Consider the following 21,519-nt stretch of genomic DNA (forward strand, 5'->3'; position numbering starts at 1 on the left):
GCGGCTGTTCGCGCACGCACGGCCTCGGGCCGCGCCCGGTGTTCCCAGCCGGCTGGCCGCGAGCGGCAGTTGTAGGAGCCTGTGAGGCAGCGCAGCGCGCGTCGCTGAAATCACGGCCCTGCATACAGCGAGAAGGGCCGAGCCCTGGAAATTGTTGGGAGGGTGTCAGTGAATTGGGATGAAAAAAACGCAGAGAAGGTTTACAAACAAACGAGCTCATAAAAATAAAAAATAAAATCCCAACGAGCGCAACCTGCTGGGCCTTAGAGAAAGCTGTGCCTGTGTGGAGGAAGGGGGCTGCTGTCACATCCCACGGCTGTAAGCCAACCCCACGGAAGGGCTGGGTAGAACAAGGGGTACATTTTTACACGTCGAACACGATTAGACTTTGGAACAACTTAAGGACCGTGAGTTCCCCTCCCACCTCACAGCATTACTCAATGCTGAAGGTACTTCCCCTGCCGCTGTGCTTTGGCTCAAGTAATCGTTCGTTCCCAGGTGGGAGAAGCCCCGTGCTTCGAGTTAGGCAGGAGGTCAGCCCGGATAATCACGCTGCCCCCTTCGGTTTCATAGTGAATAATCAACTGAGATTGCTTCTTTGTGGTGCTTCTTCCGGAGGGACGAATACTGCCATATGCTCTGCGTGCTTCGTTCAGAGACGCTTAAAACTATTCTTCCTGAGTGTGGCAAAACTTGAAAGAAAGCAAACCTAAAAGGTAATTAAGTGTTGATGTCATGTGATCTCAGCACCCAGGCACTAGAAATCATTTAGGATAGACGTGTTGCAAGCAAGTGTAATAATTTGTACTGTCAGACGTCCAGGCTGGTTTCTGAGCAGAGTGCATTATAAGAGAAACATCCAAGCAGCAGCTCAGAGCATTCCAACTGCAGCTCTCTTATGACTTGTCTTCCCTCTTCCTGCTTTCATGTTTTTCACTCATCAGCTTGAACCACATGCTGAGGACATAAGAGAAGTGCCTGCAGTTCCAGGATGGGAAGCCTGCCTTCCATCAGGGTGTCAGGATGTGTGGCAGTACCAGCTGTAGTGTGGTCTCAGTCCCACACCAGGTGCTACATGCAGACACAGGTGCTCAGCAGATCTCAGATTAACAACCCGGCTGTTGGACGACTGCTGTCCCCAGCACAGGCTCTGCCTTGCACACGGCTGCAGATCCCAGCTCCATTCCTTTGTGGCGCTGCAGCTGCTTGCCTGCAGCACCGGTCTGAGGTTAGGGCCTGAGCTGTTTGGGGCTTCTGAATCTGTTAAGAGCTGTGAGTTACAACATGTCCAGGGTAATAAAATTCTTGCACTTGGGAAGGGGCAGTTGTCAGCCACACAAAAGCCGTCTGTTATGTTTTACAAATGAAACCAGAGCAGCAGGCACAGTTCTGATTACTTCATCAATTTCTTTCACACTAGCCTGGAATTTCATCTGCATGCCTACAGCAACTGGATTCTATCAGCAACTCACACTATCAGGAAGAAGGCTTCATCAGATGAGAGCAGACCTCCTGCTCACTGCCTCTTAGGTAATCAGGATTCAAGAAAAAAAAAAAAAAAAAAGGAAAGAAAAAACAAAAATGAAAACACACACACACACACACACACAAAACACAACCAAAAAACCCTAACCAAACTACACTGGGTTTTTCTCCTGAATGTCACCGGAGAGGGACGTCACACAGAACAATAAGCTGCAACGTCCTTCTCCAAGCTGTAGATATGCAAAAACCTCCCCTCCGTTTTACTGCATTATTGGCATGTTGCTAATTCAGATACTCTGCTGCAGATTGAGTTAACAGTGAAATCTCAGTTGCACAAATAAAACAACTCTTACAGCTTTGGAAATTATGCATCTCCTGAGGACAAATTTTGGGGTTTCCTAGAAGCTTTTCCATCAGATCTGTTTACCTCTCAGTAGTTGCCATCTGGTTTTGCCCTGGCCAGTAGCTGAAGGCTATCTCAGCTTGAAGTCTCTTATGCATAGAAAAAAAAAAGATTTTATTGTCTTGAAATTTCTCTTTTTAATGAGTTTGAAACCATCTCTAAAGGGGAGGTAACAAAAAACAGCAAAATCAGAGGAGCAGAGGTGTCTGGCAAGAACCTTAGGAAGCCTACTGGAAAGAAGGTCTCAGTGGATCTGGTTCTATCACCACTGCATTTCAACCAGATGCTGTCATCCAGCATTTTGAACAGAGAATCAGAAAGGTAAGCAAATATTTTGAACACCTGTAGCTATTAAAGCAGTTAGAACATTTACCATGTTTTTTCTTTTCCTTGCACAGTTTCTTTAGAAGGAAATGTCTACTTTAGACTGATCCAACTTTGATGCTAGCCCTGTTTTAAGCAGGGATCAGCTTTATGTGACCTCCAATGCTCCTTAAATCCTGGTTGCTGTGTGTAGTAGAAATGCTAAGTCACAGCCTGAAGCAGTGATGGAGCACCTGGTGGGAAGGCGGGGCCAACCCAGGGGAGCTCAGGTCTATGCAGTGTACCTGAGTGACAGGAAGGGGATAAGCCAGGACCCACGGCTTCCCAGACCTCATTTAAGGGTTGGCAGTGGGGACAAGGGCCTCTCTCTAAAGATTCCTCTGTGTCTGAGGTCTTCTAAAGGTAAGCAGCTTTTTTTTTTTTTTTTTTTTTCCTTTTTTTCTTCTTTTGTGTCTCTTGCTATTTTTGAGTAAGTTTTTTCTCGCTGCAGCCTGGGACCTTGCTGCTCTGCTGTTGTTGCTGTGCTTTCTACTGCATTTTGCTACTCCAAACAAGAAGGTTATTTTGGGTCTTATGTTTTATGTTTCAGCAGGGTTTTGGGTGGGTCATCAAAATGTAACAAAGTCATCCATCCACTACAAACTATTTCCTCTTGTGACATCCTTTATTTTGTGAGAATTAAAGAGATTTAACTTGTGAATAACTCACAGCTGACTTTGCAAGGTTCTCTGCTTCAAGTAGCCTTTTCGTCTCATGTTTTATGGCTATTGTTGACTACATAAGTACAAGGCGGTATCCATCCCACAAAGCTCTTGTGTACACTTATGATGAAGCAATACTCTAAAGGTCTTTGTGTTCTTTGTTTTTTAGTGGAGCAAGAAAATGATTTCTCCAAATACCATCCATTCCTAGGAAATACCAGGTAGCATTTGTAATTTCTGGTTGGGTTGCAGTGCAGAGCTCAGGTATGAAAATGCTTAAAAAAAAAAAAAAAAAAAAGTAATTGAAGAAAACCATATCCTTTCTGTTGAAGGATTGTATTTGTAGAACTTCTTGTATATATGTACATACATCACTGACTAAACTACAAACAGCAATGAAAAAACATCTAGCAAGTGTGATTTAAGATGGTTTACGGTCTTTTACTCTAAGGTATTTCATTGGTAGCATTATGAGAACACTGTTTTCTTTAGGAAACTGGCTGCTACCAGCTTGATCTGTGAAAATAAGCTTTTGTTTAATTATGAAGTTTTAGCATCTGTTTGTAACAGGAAGGTTTTGTGGACAAAGGGAGCGTTTGCCTCCCTAACAGAAGGGGCTTCAATCTCCACCTGGGAACTAGCTGCACTTTGATAACTTAGAAGCTTAGGAGCTTATGTTGCTCCCTGTAAGTCTTTAGAAACTTAAATGAGTCAATATCTCTTGCTTTCTCCTCTGGCTTTCTTCCTTAAAACTACTTAATGAGTTTGAGGTTTCATCTCTACCGTCTGACATCACCGGCCCTTGTAACCAGATTCCTCAATTTCTATTCCCCTTTTAGCCTGATAATTAGAGGTATTTAAGTATCAGTAAGCTGCCTGTTTTCATCTTTCCCGAATCAAAACAGCCCTGAGCATCTTTTTACAGGTTAAATGGAATCTTAGATGGAAAACATATTTAGTTCTGCTCTGTAGAGGTCTTTATTTTTGCCTTCAACAAACAGATGTTAAGGAGTAGATTAATCAAGCCTAAATTTCACCTGGTTGGTGGGAATAATGTTGGTTATCAGCTCTGGTGTGTAATTTAGGCAGACTATATCAGGGCCTGAATGCTTTGCAGTCAGAGTTTTTCTTGGTGAATATATATTTTTGTAGTGCTGCTATACCCTGTTTAATGTTCTGTTTTTGCTTCAAATTTACACTGATTTAGCTTGTTATAAGTATTTATATCAATGCCTAAGTCTAGTTACAAACAGTCTCATGCCTCATTTAACAATATTTTCCTTAGCTCCTTGGGATCCTGGTGGTGACACCAGGACCTCTGTGTTTTCTAATTCCCTTGCATGAATACAGCTTTCTTCCTTTACAGGTCCTCATTAATTAAAAATATTTCAAATATTTTGAATCGCAGCATAGTAAAACATTCTGGCATAACACATAAATTACTGAGAAAAAGCTACAGTTGCATGGATGCCTCCCAACTTCAATAATAACAGGGCAGCACGTTGCATTCCTAGCCTGTCTCATTTTGTTTCTCCTCCACGCTGCAGCAGCAACCTTCTGCTGTGGCTCTGCCTCGGCTCCAGCAGTGGAAAATGGGCAAGGAAGGGAGGCACCAGGGTCCTCATCTGCCCTCCACTGGAAAATCACCTCTCGTGTTCTGTGCTGCTCTAGTGTGGTGCTCCCATGTTGTGTGATAGGGATAGATGGTAGCACAGTGTTTGTGTGCTGAGTCCTGCTTTTCACCAGTTAGCCAAACCTGTCTATCTCAGCATGGATTGGGGCTGCATAAATTCTTTAAGCTAGGGATGTGCAAGAGTTATGCCAGTTTTACAGGCTGATGAGATTGTTTTGTTCACAACTAAGTGTCTGCTTTTGTAATGGAATAACTGATTCTGAAGAGCAAACTTCACATAGTAGTGTTTGGTTTAATGCATCAGATTATTTAAAATTCTGTATTTTTGGACTTATCTGTGTAGTTCTCAGTTTGCTGTTTTTTGTGTGTGTGTGTGTGTTGTTTTTTTTTTTTGTAGAACTGTTTGATATTTACCCATAAAACTGGAATATCTCATTGTATTGATTTTTTGCAAAACTAGTCTATTATACGTCTTTTCTGTACAAGCTTTTTAAGTCTCATTATTGTGCTTTTCTGATTCTTTTCTACAAAATAATCTTTCAGAAGTGCTCTAGCAAAGTGACTATTTTCTTCATCACTTATTTCCTACTAAATCTGCCTATGCTGCAGGTTAAAGTCTTTCTCCTGTTCTCCCTCGACTGTCAGCTCAGCTATAGTTGCTCACACAATTTGGTCCGATGATAATTTATTCCATCTAATGATGCATGAGATGCAAAAAAGCCCAAAGGGGGAATCTGCGGAACTGGAAATTAGGAGGAAAAAATTCCCAAACCAAACATTCCCACCTTTTTTCCCTGCAAACTCAGCACATCTCATGCTGAAATTACTGAGACACCATGGAGCCCTGCTTTTTTTTTTTTTTTTAGCAGTCTCTTGGTGGTGGAGTCACACTTTAAATCATTCTGCAAAAGCATGACTTAGTTAACACTTCATTATACAAGAAGGTTACCACTGTGCTGGATTTGGCATAAAAATCTGACTTTTCTCATGCATTTTATCCATCATCCATTTCAAATAAAGAAAAGAAAATGTGATGTTCAAAGTTCTTGTCTAGCAGGCATATGGCTGAATGTCTGCTTATCTAACAATCAGCTGTGCTAGATGGATATTCTAAAAATATAAAAAGATCAGATACCGACGATAAATAAAGGCACTTATGTAAGGTTCCCCCCCTTGAAGGAATAAATATTTCAGTTTAAAGCATTATTTAAGGAGTGACATCTTTCATTTAAGAGATCACGAACGGCATGCAATATAATTTTACAATGTGGTTAGTTAAATCAATTCAGTACATGGAGAACGAAGCTGTTTGCTCATATTAGGGTTTCCAAACTGTGTTCTTCAGACTACCAGTTATCAAAGTGTCATGGTAGCATACACATATGTGGTCCTGGGCCAAATCATCCATTTATAGCTAGTGTTAGAAAAGGGAACCTGTAAAATATCTGAGGGTAAAAAAAAAAATAAGAAGAAGTATAGGAAATTTGGCAGTCATATCTTGGTGGAAAATTCTTTTTCAAAAAGGAGAAAATAGACTTAGCACTAGCATAATACCATATTCAGTTCCCAACAACATTCACACTGTCATAGCACTGGGATTCAAGCCTCTTAAAGAAGTGTAGATACTTATGGTTAGTTTCTACAGCTGAATCTAAATCCTTTTCACTTTTTGTTCAATTCTTTAAGCAAGGTTCCAACTCACATTGTCTAAATATTTAAACTGTCAGATGATAGAGATGATATGCAACTAGATATATAAAAATCAAATATTTTACTCTTTTTGAGATACCATCTTAAACCGAGAATTAGAAATTCCTCTGAAATGGATAAATGCCATTGCTGTTTTACTGGAAGTATGTTAAAAGAAGCATTGTCATCAAAATAGGTGAGCTGCTTCACCACAGCAAATGTAAGCTTATTTCTGAATCTAGCTATTATTCTTTGGATCTGTCAGCTAAAAAAGGATGTTCTAATTAAAGCTATCTCAGTCTGTTTCAATAGGCACAGGCTTGTGAGGAAAGACTTCTCAGCTCTGGGCTCAGGTCTGTAATAATGGGATATCCTGACAAAGAAAGTACCGAAATATTGTACAGGAAGTGCCATTAAGTAGTCATCTAGTCTACTTCCCTACAAAAAAAATATTTTTAGTCCTATTTATATAACTTGTTGAATGAAGACTGCAGTGAACGTTGCAGAAAATGACTGCTACTCTCTTATTGTCTCTCTTCCATTATGCTGACACAGGTTTTTTTTCTCCCAGCGCAAGTGGGTATCAAAAAATGCTTTAAAATTTTTTATAACGACAATTTTTCAAAATGAGACAATTTTTAACAACATCTTGAAGTACCTCTATTTCAGAATATCATTTGAACTTTTATAAACTGCTGATACATATAGAAAACTGAGTAATAGCAAAACAACACACGCTCTAATAGGCAGCCTCTGTTTTCTTTATGAATCCAGTTGTAATCTGAATGAAGTCTGTTAATTGATTCCATCATTAACATTGTAACAACAGTCAAGTTCTGTTTGAAACCTAACAGCCCCTCCAAGATCCAACTCGCAGAGTGGTACAAAAGAATTCAGACAACTAGTTGAGAATAGAGACTGCCAGAAATGAAACAACAAGGATTAAGTTTAAATTGGGCTTAATTCATATGTTTAAGTTAAAATCACCCACAAAGTTTCTGTAGAGGTGGTCAAGACTCACACAGGCAGGGTCCTGCAGCTGGCCTGAATGACTGTGCGATTCTATGGAGAAGACTGAGCAGCTGTGAGTGGCTCCTGCTGGATACCCTTCCATGAGATCCTGGCTCCCTTAGCTCTCTGAGCAAGCTCAAGTTCAGTGTTGTAGTCTGCCCTTGCTGCTTCTACTCTGCTACCACCACATGACACTACAGGAGCTGCTTTCAGACTGTAAAGGTGGCATAAGCTTATTTGTTATTTTTCAAAGTGCCAGTTTTCTTCAAGAAAAAAAAAAAAAAAGTAGATGAATCATTTGCCACTTCATGTCTGTGACTATGCCACGTGTGCTTATGAACTGTGGAAGAGGAAGAAGTAGCCAACCAGAGCCTGAAAAAATTCTGTTCTTCAGTTTCTGTGCTTGAGAAAGGATGCTAAGTATTTCTTTTTGTATGAATATTTCATAAGTTGTCCATGGATTTCTAATACCCTGTGATCTGCCAAGGGATCTGCTAGTCATTCACTGAGTTGTAATAATCCCAACAAGTTCTTTGCAAATATCCTTCATGGGATGCTTGATGTCTTTCAATGACAGATCCATTACCATCTTCCAAATTTGTCACTCCAAAAGTTGTGCTTGCTCTTTTGTAACCCCTTCTGTCTCCATATATCATACGGAATGTGGGTTTGTGTATTGCCTTGTCTGTCTCTCTGCAGAGGGCAGTTTCTAGAGGGAGAACTTCACATGTAATATGAAGAGATTTGAATCTCAACCCAAGTGCTCAATAATCTTAAAAAAAAAAAAATAAGGGCACTGTCTATCACCAATGACGGGTTGTTACAAAAATATCTCCTCATAGATCTACTCATCTCCAGACACATACCTTATTTAAAATAAAAGAAGAGTCAGGCAATAAACATATGTACCCATTTGTTGAAATTGGCAGAGATAAAATGGTCATCAAATATGACTTATTTGAAAATTTCCAAAGTGACTGGTAGTGCTTTTAAAACCTACTAAGTATTTCAGCTACTTACCGAATGTTGACTTGATATTATGAAAGCTTTCCTACTCTGGTTCCCATACATAGCACAGTTATCTCTATTCATTCTTTGGACAGTTCTTCAAAAGATGAGTTTGCAAGAGATTACCTGTTCTTGGTAGAAACCAAAGACACTAAAGGTACCCCAGTGAAGATAACTGACCAAATTGCTTCAGAAACTGATGCAACATATTTAGCTCAGACTTACGCAGAGCTTTGTTCACTTGTAAGAGAATTAAGCACTGATCCCTGAGATAAAAGGAAAACATCAGGGAAAGGTCAGAGGTAGGCTCGAAACACTTCTGCTGAGGAGAATCAGTTATTTCAGCTCTACTTTAAACGTGAACCAAGTAACATTCTTGCTTACACTGTAGGTTTTCCAGGGAGATCTACAATTTTTTGCAGGAATAACCAGTCTAGAGAGTGAATAGCTGAAGGTGCTGTAGCAACATGTCAAACCCCTTTTTTCCACATTATAAATTCAACTGCCTTGGAGGAAACCACCTCATGCCTTGGAGCATTTTAGGACAAACATTAATAATAACAAATTCTAATTGGTCATTATTACTTGAACAGAAAATATCGGATTTCATTTTCACCAGTAGGAAATGAAAATGTCATGTACTGTAATATGACAGGCATGGAATTTACAGTAGTGATATGTACTTGTAATTACCTCTATATGTGTAAATGCACACAAAGCAGAACACCAGGGAGGCCGTTTTACAACAGATTTAATCAAGAGAACATCTACGTCTCCTCATAAACTTACTTAACCAACTTTGAAAAAAGAATGGAGTTGATTAGACAGGTTAATGGGGTGATGTCTTTATAAATGACAGATGGCCATGTTAGAACAGAAAGTTGTTCACTCTCCATTTTTTATTTTATTTTACTTATGAGAGTATTTTACCTTTTTTTTTTTACTTATGAAAGCATTGCTCATACATTTTTGATTAGCAATGGTTCACTGAAAAAAAGCAATTTCCAGTGAAACTGAACTTTTAACTGGATGGATGTTGTAATTATGCTTAAGTGGCAATAATCAAAACTAAAATACAGAATGATGTATAAACATCCTGACCTCCCCACATTGGGTTGCAAATGGCAAAAAGTGCTTACAGATTTGCAAGCTCATAAGAACATAACAAAGAAATGGAAACATGAAGAAGAAAGCTTTTTTTTTTATATTATTAAGGGAACCCATTAGTGATGAATTTGACAGAGTAACTTAAAAAAAAAAAAAAATTAGAAGTAAAAGGCAAGAGTTTTAATAATAATTAAAGAAATTATTAGTGTAACATTAGCTACTAAAAAAAGTTTCTTCCTTTCTTGGATTTTATGACTTTATCCCAGGTGTAGAATTTGGATTGTTAACCTTTTCTCCTATATGTAAGGTATCTGGAAGTGGATCATAGAAATGGTGTTAACGTGAAGGAGGACTCGCTGAGACCTCTGGCCAAGTCTGAGAAGGAGAAGTGTAATAACCAAAGTTGTTCTAAAAAGTCACAATTGCAGTAGCAGCTCTTGGCTCTTTTCTGGCCATTTTACTGCTCAGCGATGATCTGTGTGACACCACTGGTGAAGCTCTGATTTCCAGTACCTGTTTGGCTGTTAGATAATAAAAGCTGTATGAATTTTTTTTTTTTTTTTTTTTTTCTGTGATGTTGTCCCACTTCATTTCTTCTCCCATGTGAGAAATGACCATTCCTAAATGAAGCGGAAATGAAGAAAATAAGACCTGCATTGCTAACCTCCTATTTTTTTCCTTTCCTTTTACTGTCTGCCATCTCCTTTGTAATTTGTCAGCGTTATGAAGTGTATTGCTCCTTCATCTGATGCAGATCTTTGCTAAAAGTAATCCTATTGAATTTAGCCTCCAGACATGAATTCGAAAACTGAAGTCTCCCAGCAATGTTTCCTCCAGAAGACTTCTATCTAAAATTAGGATTTATGAAAAGTCTTAAACTAAACTTTGAAAACACCTCTGGATCTTCAGTGTCCTTCTGAATTTACCAAGAATCCAATTCTGGAGCTGTGGCACTATTCTTAAGTGAAACTCTGCAGTAGACAACAGTAATGGACAAAGAGTTTGAGATGTTCAGTCGTGCCAGTGCGTCTGCAGCGTATCAGAGAGTTTGGCTCAGAATTTTTGCAAGCCTTTTGGGTGCTATCATAACATAGACAATATTTTGCTCATCTGTACAGAGGCAAATCAATAGTTTCTGTAACAGTGGCTAATCTTCGTTACCAGAAATGGATTAGCTTATCTCTTACATGTGTGAGTAGGTGGCTGCCAGCTGCAAAGATGTCATGTTCTACATTTTACTAGTAATGTAACAATTGACACTTTGAGGTGATAATTTGGCACTAGGCAACTCAATCAACTTGTCCCACAGTTCACCCCTTATAAACATAAACAAAACAAATTTCACACATGGTATTCATCTAGGTAATAGCCATGATTGGCTCTGTGTCCTGTACTGGCATTTCCAACAGAGTAATTGCAATCGTGTCAGTAAAACTGCTTATCAATCTGCATTAGTGTAGCAAGTGTTAGCAAGGCAAGATGGGCATCATACCAGGGAGATTGTTTAAATCTACCCTTGTTCAACTAATTTCTGAAGTTCAATCAAAATTTAATCATGTACAACTACCATCACCAACCCCTGCTGCTAGGTTCCAGATTATCTTCAGGGCATTCATCTTCCCCAGAGTTAGCTGAACGCTCGCAGCAATTTGGGCTAAGGGAAGGTAGAATTTTTTGGCTGTAGTTGGTTCTAACCGCATCAGTGGTGGATCTCTAGCTTCATAAATATAGTGAGGATAAGATGTGTGGGGTTAATATGGAAAGGATTATGTGAAAGAATTGTATTCAGGAGAAGACATTAACCATCCGCAACAAGTATCTTCCAGCAATTTAGCTGCTCTGCAAAGTGCTCTGGTCTGTGTAAGTCTCTTGATAAGCAAAATGCCACAGCTAATCTATTCAGACAATCCTCCATCGCTTTTAGTTTATTGTGATTTCTTAAAGTAAATGTTCCTTAGTACATGGCTATTATAATGATAATGAAAGAAACTGTGTTTTGGAAGAGCCTGGTAAATACTGCAGTCTTCTCTTATTTCTGTTTTCATTCCTTTCCTAAATCTCACTGATTCCCTTGAGTCTTCACTGTTGTGACTTTACTGCTCAGGCAGGGAATGTCTGTCTACCTGTACAACTTCTTGCCATCAATTCCTGTTTTATATTAAAATAGCCTTCAAATCCAGCTCCTGTGAGAAGTAATTTGTAAGGGATTTTCAAACATCCTCTGAGATCATACTGGAGTTTTACGCAGCAAACCTCTCGTAATCCCTCTCAGAACTCTAATATGGAGCTGTTTCGAGGTCTTTTGTTTCTTTTGGGCTCTGTGCTTGGCTCTCACCTTCTAAGCAGCAAAACCAGGCTGGGCTGGGGAGTTCGAATAGTGCGTGAAAAATGCTGCTGCAGCACAAGCCAGGTGTAACAAAATGGGTCCGTACAGCTCCTGCTAGGCTGGGAGCAGCTGCTCCAGCAAGCTCAGAAACAGCCACAGTCCAGCACAGCAAGGCACTGAGCACAGACTCGAGGCCAATTCCCTCCAGCAAACTCTCCAAGCATACAGCTATCTATTCTCATAAATGCACCATATAGACTTGGGTGACAGTGAATACAGTCGTAGTGAAGAACTTTCTACTTCCCATATGCTAATGTTTTATGTCTCTGTCTAAGTTTTGCCTGAACTAATCAATGTAGGTTTTACCACCAAAGCAGAAAACATAAACATTTCTTGTCAGTTCTACTGGAAACTGGGTTCTTAAGAGGGCTTTCACAACAACAAATGTTTTCTTTGTATAAAAGATGGTGGGGGAGAGGTGGAAGAAATGCTAACATACTAAGGGTGTATGACTTAAAAGAAGTAAGCAATACTCATTAAAATAGTGTACAATTAGTTGTTTCATGAGTTTATTCAGCATTTATCTAGTAAAAGTTCACATTTCCAGTGATATTTCCTGTCACAGCTTAGATTTTGTAAGAAATTACACTGACACTCTAATGATCCTTACTAAAGCTAAAGGAACAGAAGAAATAAGGTAAAGCAGCTGCTTTAGCTCAGTGTTATTGTAATTTCCTGAGAAAATGGAAATATATTTTCTAATAGGATTGATGTGAGACTGATTAAGCATCATATATTAATTCGGTGCTATTTAAAGAAATGATAGTAGCAATCCACCAGTCAAGAACGTGTAACAAAAAAATGAAGAAAAAAACGATTACCATTCTAGAGAAAAGTGGACAAAATTCTGCACAATAAAAGTTACATTATAAAGTTACATTACAGTGAAAATAAAAAAAATAACTGAACAAAACAAAACCTCTGACACATTGAAAAAAAAAATCACACCTAACCAAAAGAAAACTTCCTCTTTTGACAAGACTGATCTTTATTTTGGGATTATATTGCTCTCTTGAAGTATTGTGTTCTGTAAAAGCAGAAAGGACCTTGTTTAAGGTCAACAGTATTCATAAGCCGATTTTTTTATTTGGAGTTTAATTTCTAACCACGGATTTCTAAAGCAGTTCTTAATGCTTAAGATCAAAGAGCATTTTGTCATAAAAAGTTATAAAATGATTACTTCCTTGTACTTAAAGGCAATGTATTTTGTTCCAGCAGACTCTAACTGCCAAAAGTAACTGTTCTTGCAACAGATGCAACGAAGCTGGCAGTGGATCTACTTTTCAGCTTTATATTGAACTCCCCATCTTAGGTATTTATGCACTTATTTATCCGTATACCCTACTGTCTTTAACAATTGAGGCCAGGCAAGAAGCATTTCTTGATCTGTAAAAATATATAGAAAGATCTGTCAGAATTCAACATGACACTTTTGTCCTCTCTGGCAAACTGGATTTGGTGGAGTATGCAACTTGGATGAAAATGACTGAAATCCATCAAGAATAACTTTAGCAATTAATTCTCCTTTATTTATTTTGTATCACTAAAATGATGATAAAACAAAGAAGAAAACAGAAAGAGACTAACAACAAATATTGCATCAGCACAGATAAGAAGAAATATGATGAGTGGAATTCATATCCAAGTCACTAGGTACATACAAACATCCAAATGATATTTCTACTTTTGGTTGCAGGTAACCTCATGAAGACCTTAAATATCTAAAGGCCAACCATGGAGGCAGAGGATACTTAAAAACAGGTAAGGAAAACCATGTGAAAATGTGTACTTAGCCAGTTTAAATGCACAAATGAAAATTATAATTTATTTCTCCGCTCATAAGAGGGAAGACAATACTTTAGGAACTACATATGACTCATAGAAAGACATCGAAGGCAGAAAAGGAGGCATCAGGGAATTCTAAGATGAAAATACCAGTATTGCACAGCATGTATATAACCAGATCCACTCACTGTGTTCTAACAGAGACTGGAAGTACCAGCATTACAGTTCTAAACAATTCAAATACCAAGAAAGAAACTGCGGGTGCCTGCAACTCAAATTAGAGATTATCATCTCTTTCTAGTAATGTACGTAATTAAGGGAAACATGGAAAGAAAGGGGGAAAGAAAAAAGGAAGCTTATTCCTCTCTTAGTATTTGGAATTTCAAACAGGAGAGAAACTATGACATGTTTTCATTTTGACATACATTCTGTAGAGGAACGTAATCATAAAATAAAGTTATGTAGAAATGGAACTGAACAAGCATCATAATAGAACAAATTCCAAAGTGTTTTTTTTTTAATTTCCCTAACCACCGGAAATTCAATACCATCACACAAAAAGTATGGCATTTCCAAGCCAGACATGAACTGAAGTATTATGATGTATCCAGTTAGCTAATATTTATTAATTACAGTCTTAAATAGTATGCTTATTGGAAATACTGTGTGTCACCTCAGAAAATCTGTACTCTTTTGTGTGAGAGCAGTCAGGGAGAAGTACATTCAAACAATTTTTCCCAAGCATAGTGCAATATCAAGGACAAGGAGCAACTTTTATTTCTATTTGCCTCTTTGGAGTTTCATTCAAGTTAGAATTTCCAAGCACAGAAATTTCTGCTGATTTCAAGAATTATTCCTTTTCCTTCCATAGAATGAAACAAATTAGAACTTGTTATATAATGTAGAAAAAAAAAATATTTCTGTATTAGTCTTTCAGTCTTTCCTGATATAATTACCAAAGGCAGCATCTTTGATGCTATCATCTTGCTGTGATACCTTATGAATAAAAATCATATCAAATTAGAAAGCAAAAAATATACATGATCCCTGGTCCTGTTGAGAACTACACCAGATTGATTTTGTTCTGTGAGAACTAGCACGCAGAGCACATCTCAACTTCGCTTAAAGAGTTGCTTTAGGAAAAGTGCTGGCAGTCACATTACGGAAACAGCTGTTATGGTTATTTCCTGCCCTATTTGGGACTTGAATCTATGCTTATAACATTATAGAAAAGGTTCTAGAGAACGTGGCTTTGGCTGGAATGTAATTTATTTATAGAAATATGTATCTAGGGTTTGTTGTACATAAAATATGTACAGAGAGAGGGCTCTATGTAACCTAATAACTAGTGTTATTTTAATAGAAATGTGCAGCTAGCCACATTCTCATGGGAAGAATCAAAGAATCATCGTAGAACCTTTTGAGGTGGAAGGCACCCTTAAAGGCCATCTAGTCCAACTCCCCTGCAATGAACAGTGACACCCACAGCTCAGACTGGTTGCTCAGATTTCCCTCCAGCCTGACCTTGAGCGTGTCCAAGAACAGAACTTCCACCACCTCTTCGGGCAACCTGTTCCAGTGCCTCACCACCTTTACTCCTTAACATTACCAATGAGAACAGGGACAGAAATCACTAGTAAATTTCTCTTTCTTGGAAGATATCTGAAATATCCAGCCTGTACATTAATGCGTCTTATAGTTGTTGCATTTATATACTTATTTAAGTGACAACCTTGTTTGGAATTGATTTTGCTGCTTAATGTTCAAAATGCTACTTCAATAATATATACAACTGAAGTTCAAAGTAGTGTAGCAGAAAGGATTCAAGAAACGATGAGGTGAATCCTCATGCAACAAAGCAAAAAAAAAATCACTCTTCAAGGAGAAATACATCAACACAGATTTTGTTAGTGGCCAATGGTAGGAACAAGACAGAACAAATTTAACAAACAGCAGTGGTATGTATACAGATGCTTTTCCAACAAAGGAGATAATTCTTTACATAAGTGTTGCCATAGTGGATGTCAAGGCCCTGGTGTAACCCACTATATACACACACAAAGCACTGCTTTCCTCTCAAAGAGCTGAGTGCAGCAGGTGGATTTAGAAGAAGGAAAAAAACATGTAGGTTGGGAAACTTGAGCTGGGTATGATCATAAAGAGTATCATGCATTGCAATCTGAACAAAGCAGCTGTGTGGTCATTATCAACTAGATGGAGAAAACAAACTAGAGAGAGATTTTACAATGAACTTAAAAGTGCCCAACTGATGTCTATACATTAGAAGTCTGTGTATCTGTCCAAATAAGCAGGTTTAAGAACTTAAAAAATGTTAACTTGGCAACTAATTCTGACATTTTATACATTTTTCAGATTACAGACATATTTTCGTGCAGACTTACTGTCTTACTGCAGAACTGTAGTCACTGGAGCTCTTCAGGAAGACAGATTTCATCCTAAAATGACTAAAGAAAATTGTGGAAGTGGCTTTGAAACATTAAGAAATCAAATTCTTTTCTTTGTCAATATTTTGACTTCCAAAATAGCTGAACGTTTGCTTTTCAACCTATTCCTTCCCTGCCATATTGACCCAAACATCACCTGTATACAGTGATTTCTTTGACCAAAAAGCGTGGCATGTGGAGGAATAGCACACAGCCTTAAACTTAGCAGAGCTGAAAGCCAAATGCTGTACCACACTATGACTTAGAAGTGTGCAAATTGCAACATGCTTGAAGAAGTTGTAACGGACTTTAAGGAGCACATGCTATACCAAGTGTGTCACATATAATCAACAGATTTTAGTAAACATTCAGTTATTTCTGTAAGAACCACATCACAGTCACTTGAAGACTGATTTTTCTCCTAAGTATTTGTGTTCACATAGGAAAAAAATAAGAAATTTTTTTTTTAATGAACAGAAAAATGGGAAAAAAAAAATCTCTGCTATTTTTTAAATGAAAGTAGTAGTTGATAGACACAATTGTTAATGAAAAGCTGAGCATCTGGCAATTCACATAGGATAGTTGCTTTTTTTTTTTTTTTACTTCTCTAATTGACAAGAAGTAGTAATTTCCAAGATGAGAGGAACTAAGATTTGTCTATCACCTTCCATAGGGAGTGCTGTCACTTAGACCTGACGTGATGTGTATGATGTTATCAGTGACTACTATATGAAGTTAGCTCATCACCACAGGCTGTGCCTTTATGCCACTTAAGCGCTGAGACTGACAGTGCTTAAATGAGGGCAATCAAGTGACTTGCAATCAAAGTTAATTACAAGTGTATACAGGTGTTATATTTGTGTCGTTAACATTGTTGTGAAATAATAAGCTAATGTAAAAAGCAGAGAGATACTGACACAATTGAATGAATTATTCTTTTCTCCAGGAGACTCCAAAAAGGGAAACGAATGCATTGTGATTCTAACAGAAGTATTTTGCTTTGATTTTATTCCTAGCTCTAGGTGAGATGAAGCGATTCCAGGTTTGCCCACGAAACTTTGCTTTTTACATGAGAAGAACGACAGCTTCAGTGTGTGAATTTCTTAAGAGAGCAAAAAGAACTCCGTAAGCCGATCAAGAAAGAACGCAACCGAAAGGATCGAGCTGACCGTCGCAGGGCTAACTTACGAAGAGCTCGCCGTTCGGTTCCACGCGAAAGACGCTCAGAGGAACGCACAACAAAATAGAGCCGTGAAACAGACTGGAGGCACATCGGCAGGGCGGACGGAGCAGCGGGAGCAGCAGCCGCAGCGCGCTCCTCACGGCGCGGCGGGACGTGGCGCGCGCCCCCCGCTCACCTGGCGCACCTGAGCGCACCTGGGCGTGCGCGAGCCGGCGGCTCCCGCCCCGCGCGCCGGCAACCCGCCCCGCCCGCGCACGGCCGCGCAGGCGCACGGCTCCTCGGCCGGCGGCGCTCCGGAGGACGAGCGCTGTCATGGCGGCGGACAGCGGCAGCGTCGGCAGGAAGCGATGGGGCTGATCGAAAGCGCGGCGTGAAGCGGCGGCGGCTGAAACTTCGGCGGCTTTCCGGGGAGAGGGGCGGGCGGTGCTCCGCGGCCGCCGCTTCCGTAACCCCTCCGCGCCGGAGCCGGGCAGCCCGCGCCCCCTCCGCGGGCGCGGCGGTGAGTGCGAACTTGGTGCGCGGGCGCACCTGTGCGCGCCGGCCGAGGGGCGGGGGCGGGCGCGGAGCCGGGCGTCCTCCCCTTGGAAATAAAAACCGAAACCCCGCACGGAGCGGCGCTCGCCGCTCGGGCGCCTTTCGCGGGGAGAGGCGCGGCCGCCGCCGTCCGCGCGGGGCGGGGAGGGAGCGGGGGCACCGCGCGAGGCGGGGGGGTGAGGTTCGGGGGGAGCGCTTTGCCCTCGGCGACCTCACCGACGTCTCGGTCGTCCTTCAGGCTGAGCTGCCGCCGCTGACAGCCGCCTCCCGCGAGGAGAGCGCGGCCGGATAGCCTTCCCCGGCCCGGGCTGCGTCTTCCTCCCGCTCCGCCGCACGGAGGGCACCGGCCATGGCGAGCGACGGCAAACAAGTTGTGCAGCCAACAGGTGATGGCGGAGGAGGAGCGGGGAAAGAAGGAAACGCCGGCGAAGGGGGAAGCGTACTGCAGCCTCTGAATCCAGGGGTCCCCATCCGAGGCATCAGGATGAAGTTTGCCGTGCTGGCGGGGCTGGTGGAGGTCGGTGAGGTGTCGAACAGAGACATCGTGGATACGGTATTCAATCTGGTAAGTTGGCCCCTTTTCGGGAGCGAGCGAAACGAGCTGCATCGGTGTGCGGATTTTGTCTTTATTTTTCTGTCTCTTAATGTCTGCATATTTACACTTTTGTCACAGTAGATTCCAGCGAGCTTCCTTCTATATGACTCAAAAAAGTTAAAGATGAGGTAGATGAGCATGTGTGCATTTAGATTTGAAATAGCTCCAAATGGCAGTAGCCTTGTTTTGCTTCAAAGAAAGCGTTGCCTTAACCGGAGCCGAGAGGTGCATTTAGCCCTCCAACAGGTGTGCTTAATGAGAAAGTTAAATGTTGATCAGCCACTCCAGCTGCCATCAGAACACACAGAGTCGCCTTCAGCTGCAGCAACTCCTCCCGTGGAGGTGTTTGTGCCCCTTTCTGCTTTCCGTTGGCTTTGAACTCGGATGTTCTGTCTACTAGGAAGTGGGGAAGGAAGTAGCTCGTTTAAGTGCTTTACTTTGTTTATTGGGGAAAATATAACTTGATCTCTATGTCTTCATTTTGTAATAAATTAAGTATTCAGGTGCTATTCTTTGATACGGTGCAAGCAATTTTAATACTTAATAATAAATCTGGCTAAAAGCTGGGGACACATCTTATAAAAAATAAGAATAAAATGCATACTGCTAAGCTCCTTGGGCCTTGTGTTAAGCTGGCTGGTTGTTAAAGAGTGTTTACTGCAGGAGACCGAACATTAGAAGAAATCTTCCATGTTCAAAAGGATGCTCCCCTCATCAGAATTCTCAAAAAACCCCACATTGTTCCTCCTTCTTGCTTTTAGTGAGCACCTTTGGCTTTAAAACAAGTGTGACTTCGGACAAAACCAGGAAGTGAGACCATGTAATTGCGTAAAGTGTGGCAGAAGAAAGGTCGATGCAAAGGCCCTACAGGTTTCTAAATGCAGTTTGGTTTTCTATTACATGGTTAGCAGCATTTTGCAGTTTACATGAAAATAATCCTGCATGTGCTCTGTTGACTGTTTTTGGTATCTTCGATTATGATAAATGTTTATTTTTTAGACTATTTCATACTTAGCAATTTTGGTTGAAAGTCACAGCGCAGGGCAATTGCAGTACGGGCAAAAATGAACTGTAGGGCACCTGTTAGGTGGATGCTTCACACTGGAGAAGGTGATTGAAGTTGCTTAGAGTGCACTAAGCAATTCTATTTTATAAAACCTGGTGCTCAGATATGTGCATGGAAGGTTCAGGAGGAAATTCTGGGATACAGTTTGATTTAGGCCACTTGTCTAAGTAGGCAGAAATTTTTCATGAGGATATTTAATTTTTTTACTTTATCTAGCATGCACCTTTGAGAACACGTACTTTTAGGAAGGAAGTGTATTTTTTTACAGCAGTCAAAAGAGGTTGGGCCAAATAGACAAAAGTGTAAAAAAAGCTTACTCATTCTGAGATTCCTTTGCTGTTCTGTTTTGGAGCAAAAGTTAAGGCGAATCTTTGAATCTCTCTTAATTCAGAGAATCTTTGATTTTAGTTTTGAAAGGAAGTTTTTGACACAGAAGGTGGTGACACACCTGGAACAGGAGGATGCTTAACAGCAACCGAGGAGGTTGTGGATGCCCCATCCCTGGAGGGCCAGGCTGGATGTGGCTTTGGGAAGCCTGGTTTAATGGTTGGTGACACTGCACACAGCAGGGAGATTGAAACTACGTGATCATTGTGGTCCTTTTCAAGCCGGGCCGTTCTGTGATTCTGCTGGATCTTTTCCTAGTTAGAAGTTGGGAAGAGATTCTTGAAACTGTCTTTTCACTTTGTCAAAGTGACACAGCATCCCTGATCTCTCTCAGAAGATTCCCCAAGCATTTCAGCACACCTGGAATGTCTGCGATGTGGGAGGCTGAAGTTGAGGCCTTTTTACTCCTCCTTATTATCAAAGCAGAATTAGTCAGTTGAGACCTATTGTGAAGTAACACGTTAACTTGATAATGTAATGAACAAAGCTTTATCTAATAATTTTGCTTCATTACTTGAATTATGTGAGAATGTAATGTAAGTTTTTTTGGGGGGGCATTATAAGAAAAACATGTCCCTCAATGTTCCCGAGTCTAAGGAAAATTGTTTAGCTCCCGATTTGGAGGGAGAGAATCTCTCAGTATTTTGGGGCTTGATTGAAACTGGAATACTAAAAAAGTAAAAAGTAGCCAAAAAACTCAGTTTTTGATACAAAAAGTATCTATTTTCTGGAGTTTCTTACCCATTTATATAGCAAAAACTTTTAAGATTTTTGCTTTCTTGAATGTGAGTGTAGTATAGAACATGAAAAGCTGAAGCATTATTGTTGTCTCTGTACAAAATACTTATCCATCTGGCATTGAGTTCTGTCTCTGTTCAGTTATTAACTGTGATTTACTTTTAAAAAATCACACCGATCAGAAACTGAGGCATGTGAAGTGTTTGTTGGCAATGGTGTGCTTTTCTGTGTATGTGTGCAGAAAAGATCCGTCTGTGAAAGAGTGATTCTTGGCTATGGCTTTTAAAACAATCTGTTTCCCAATAGCTTTTGAAGTGAACTTACTCATGTGTGAGCAGGTTCAGTGGGTGGGTATGAAAATCATGCTGAGTTCTGTCACTGATAGCGGGGTTAAGCCCTAAATATCCTCTCCTAGTGAGTTTCTTTCAGTTTGGTGAGTCATAACTGCACTATCTCAGCAGTGTTAGCAGAAATCATCTTGCTTGCTTCTTGTTCTTTGCAAGGAGGATGCTTAATAGCATCTGGGGGATTTTTTTTTGATCACAAAAACGCAATGTCTTTGTACCAAACTGAAGGGAGGGTTGAGCAATTCTTTGTGAAAGGTGTGACTACGTGCATGCTCTTCATAGCAAAACCACTCTGTCAGGTAAAACGTTTCTTTTGAAAAGGAGGGTTAGGTGACCTATTTTTTTAACTACTTGAGTTACTCTAAATTATGTTCTGCAAGCTTACTGTAGCACATGCAGATTATGGTGAATTTCTTAGTTTTGGATAGAGTTAAGAGAAGCGTAAGATGCAGTCTTGATGTTCATTATCTTAAGAATTTAAGAGATGGTCATGCTTTACACGTGGAAGACTCAAAAGGTCAAGAATTTGAAGTGCCCAGTAATTGACTTCCTGCTTATTAAAGAAATTTAAGCTCCTGTTGTCCTGATTACTGGAGCAAATAACTCATTCAGTCCAGCATTGTTGGATCTTGGAGCTGAGAGGCAGCTGTAGCAATTTCTCTGTTTAGCATTGTGACAGAGTACTTTGTGAGC

The 21,519-nt window shown here is 40.3% G+C and overlaps 1 protein-coding gene and 1 long non-coding RNA gene across 10 annotated transcripts in view; both read left to right on the forward strand.

Annotated features, from left to right (window-relative positions):
• Window positions 1–1,908: 1,908 nt before the first annotated feature.
• On the forward strand, window positions 1,909–17,330 carry LOC149918033 (uncharacterized). Of its 3 annotated transcripts, none has more exons than XR_016465766.1 (4): window positions 1,909–2,209; window positions 12,966–13,059; window positions 13,444–13,508; window positions 16,993–17,330. It is a non-coding gene; the product is annotated as an uncharacterized LOC149918033 (long non-coding RNA). The 3 variants fall into 3 exon arrangements; XR_016465764.1 differs by lacking the exon at window positions 1,909–2,209 and adding an exon at window positions 2,671–3,134 and having other exon boundaries at window positions 12,963–13,059; XR_016465765.1 differs by lacking the exon at window positions 1,909–2,209 and adding an exon at window positions 2,671–3,134.
• A 97-nt stretch (window positions 17,331–17,427) lies between these two features.
• LRBA (LPS responsive beige-like anchor protein) overlaps window positions 17,428–21,519 on the forward strand; it is a 370,588-nt gene continuing 366,496 nt past the window's right edge. The window contains exons 1-2 of one of the 7 annotated variants that reach the window (XM_031588887.2): window positions 17,428–17,658; window positions 17,932–18,258. In XM_031588887.2, coding sequence (XP_031444747.2) covers window positions 18,043–18,258 — 216 coding nt within the window. In that variant the 5' untranslated portion in view covers window positions 17,428–17,658; window positions 17,932–18,042. Of the gene's footprint in view, window positions 17,674–17,739; window positions 18,259–21,519 lie in introns of those variants that run through there. The other 6 variants (XM_090138536.1, XM_031588890.2, XM_090138537.1 and 3 more) reach the window with 6 other exon arrangements.

Source organism: Phasianus colchicus, chromosome 4 (genome assembly GCF_987193195.1).
Source record: "Phasianus colchicus chromosome 4, bPhaCol1.hap1.1, whole genome shotgun sequence".
Classification (NCBI taxonomy): domain Eukaryota; kingdom Metazoa; phylum Chordata; class Aves; order Galliformes; family Phasianidae; genus Phasianus; species Phasianus colchicus.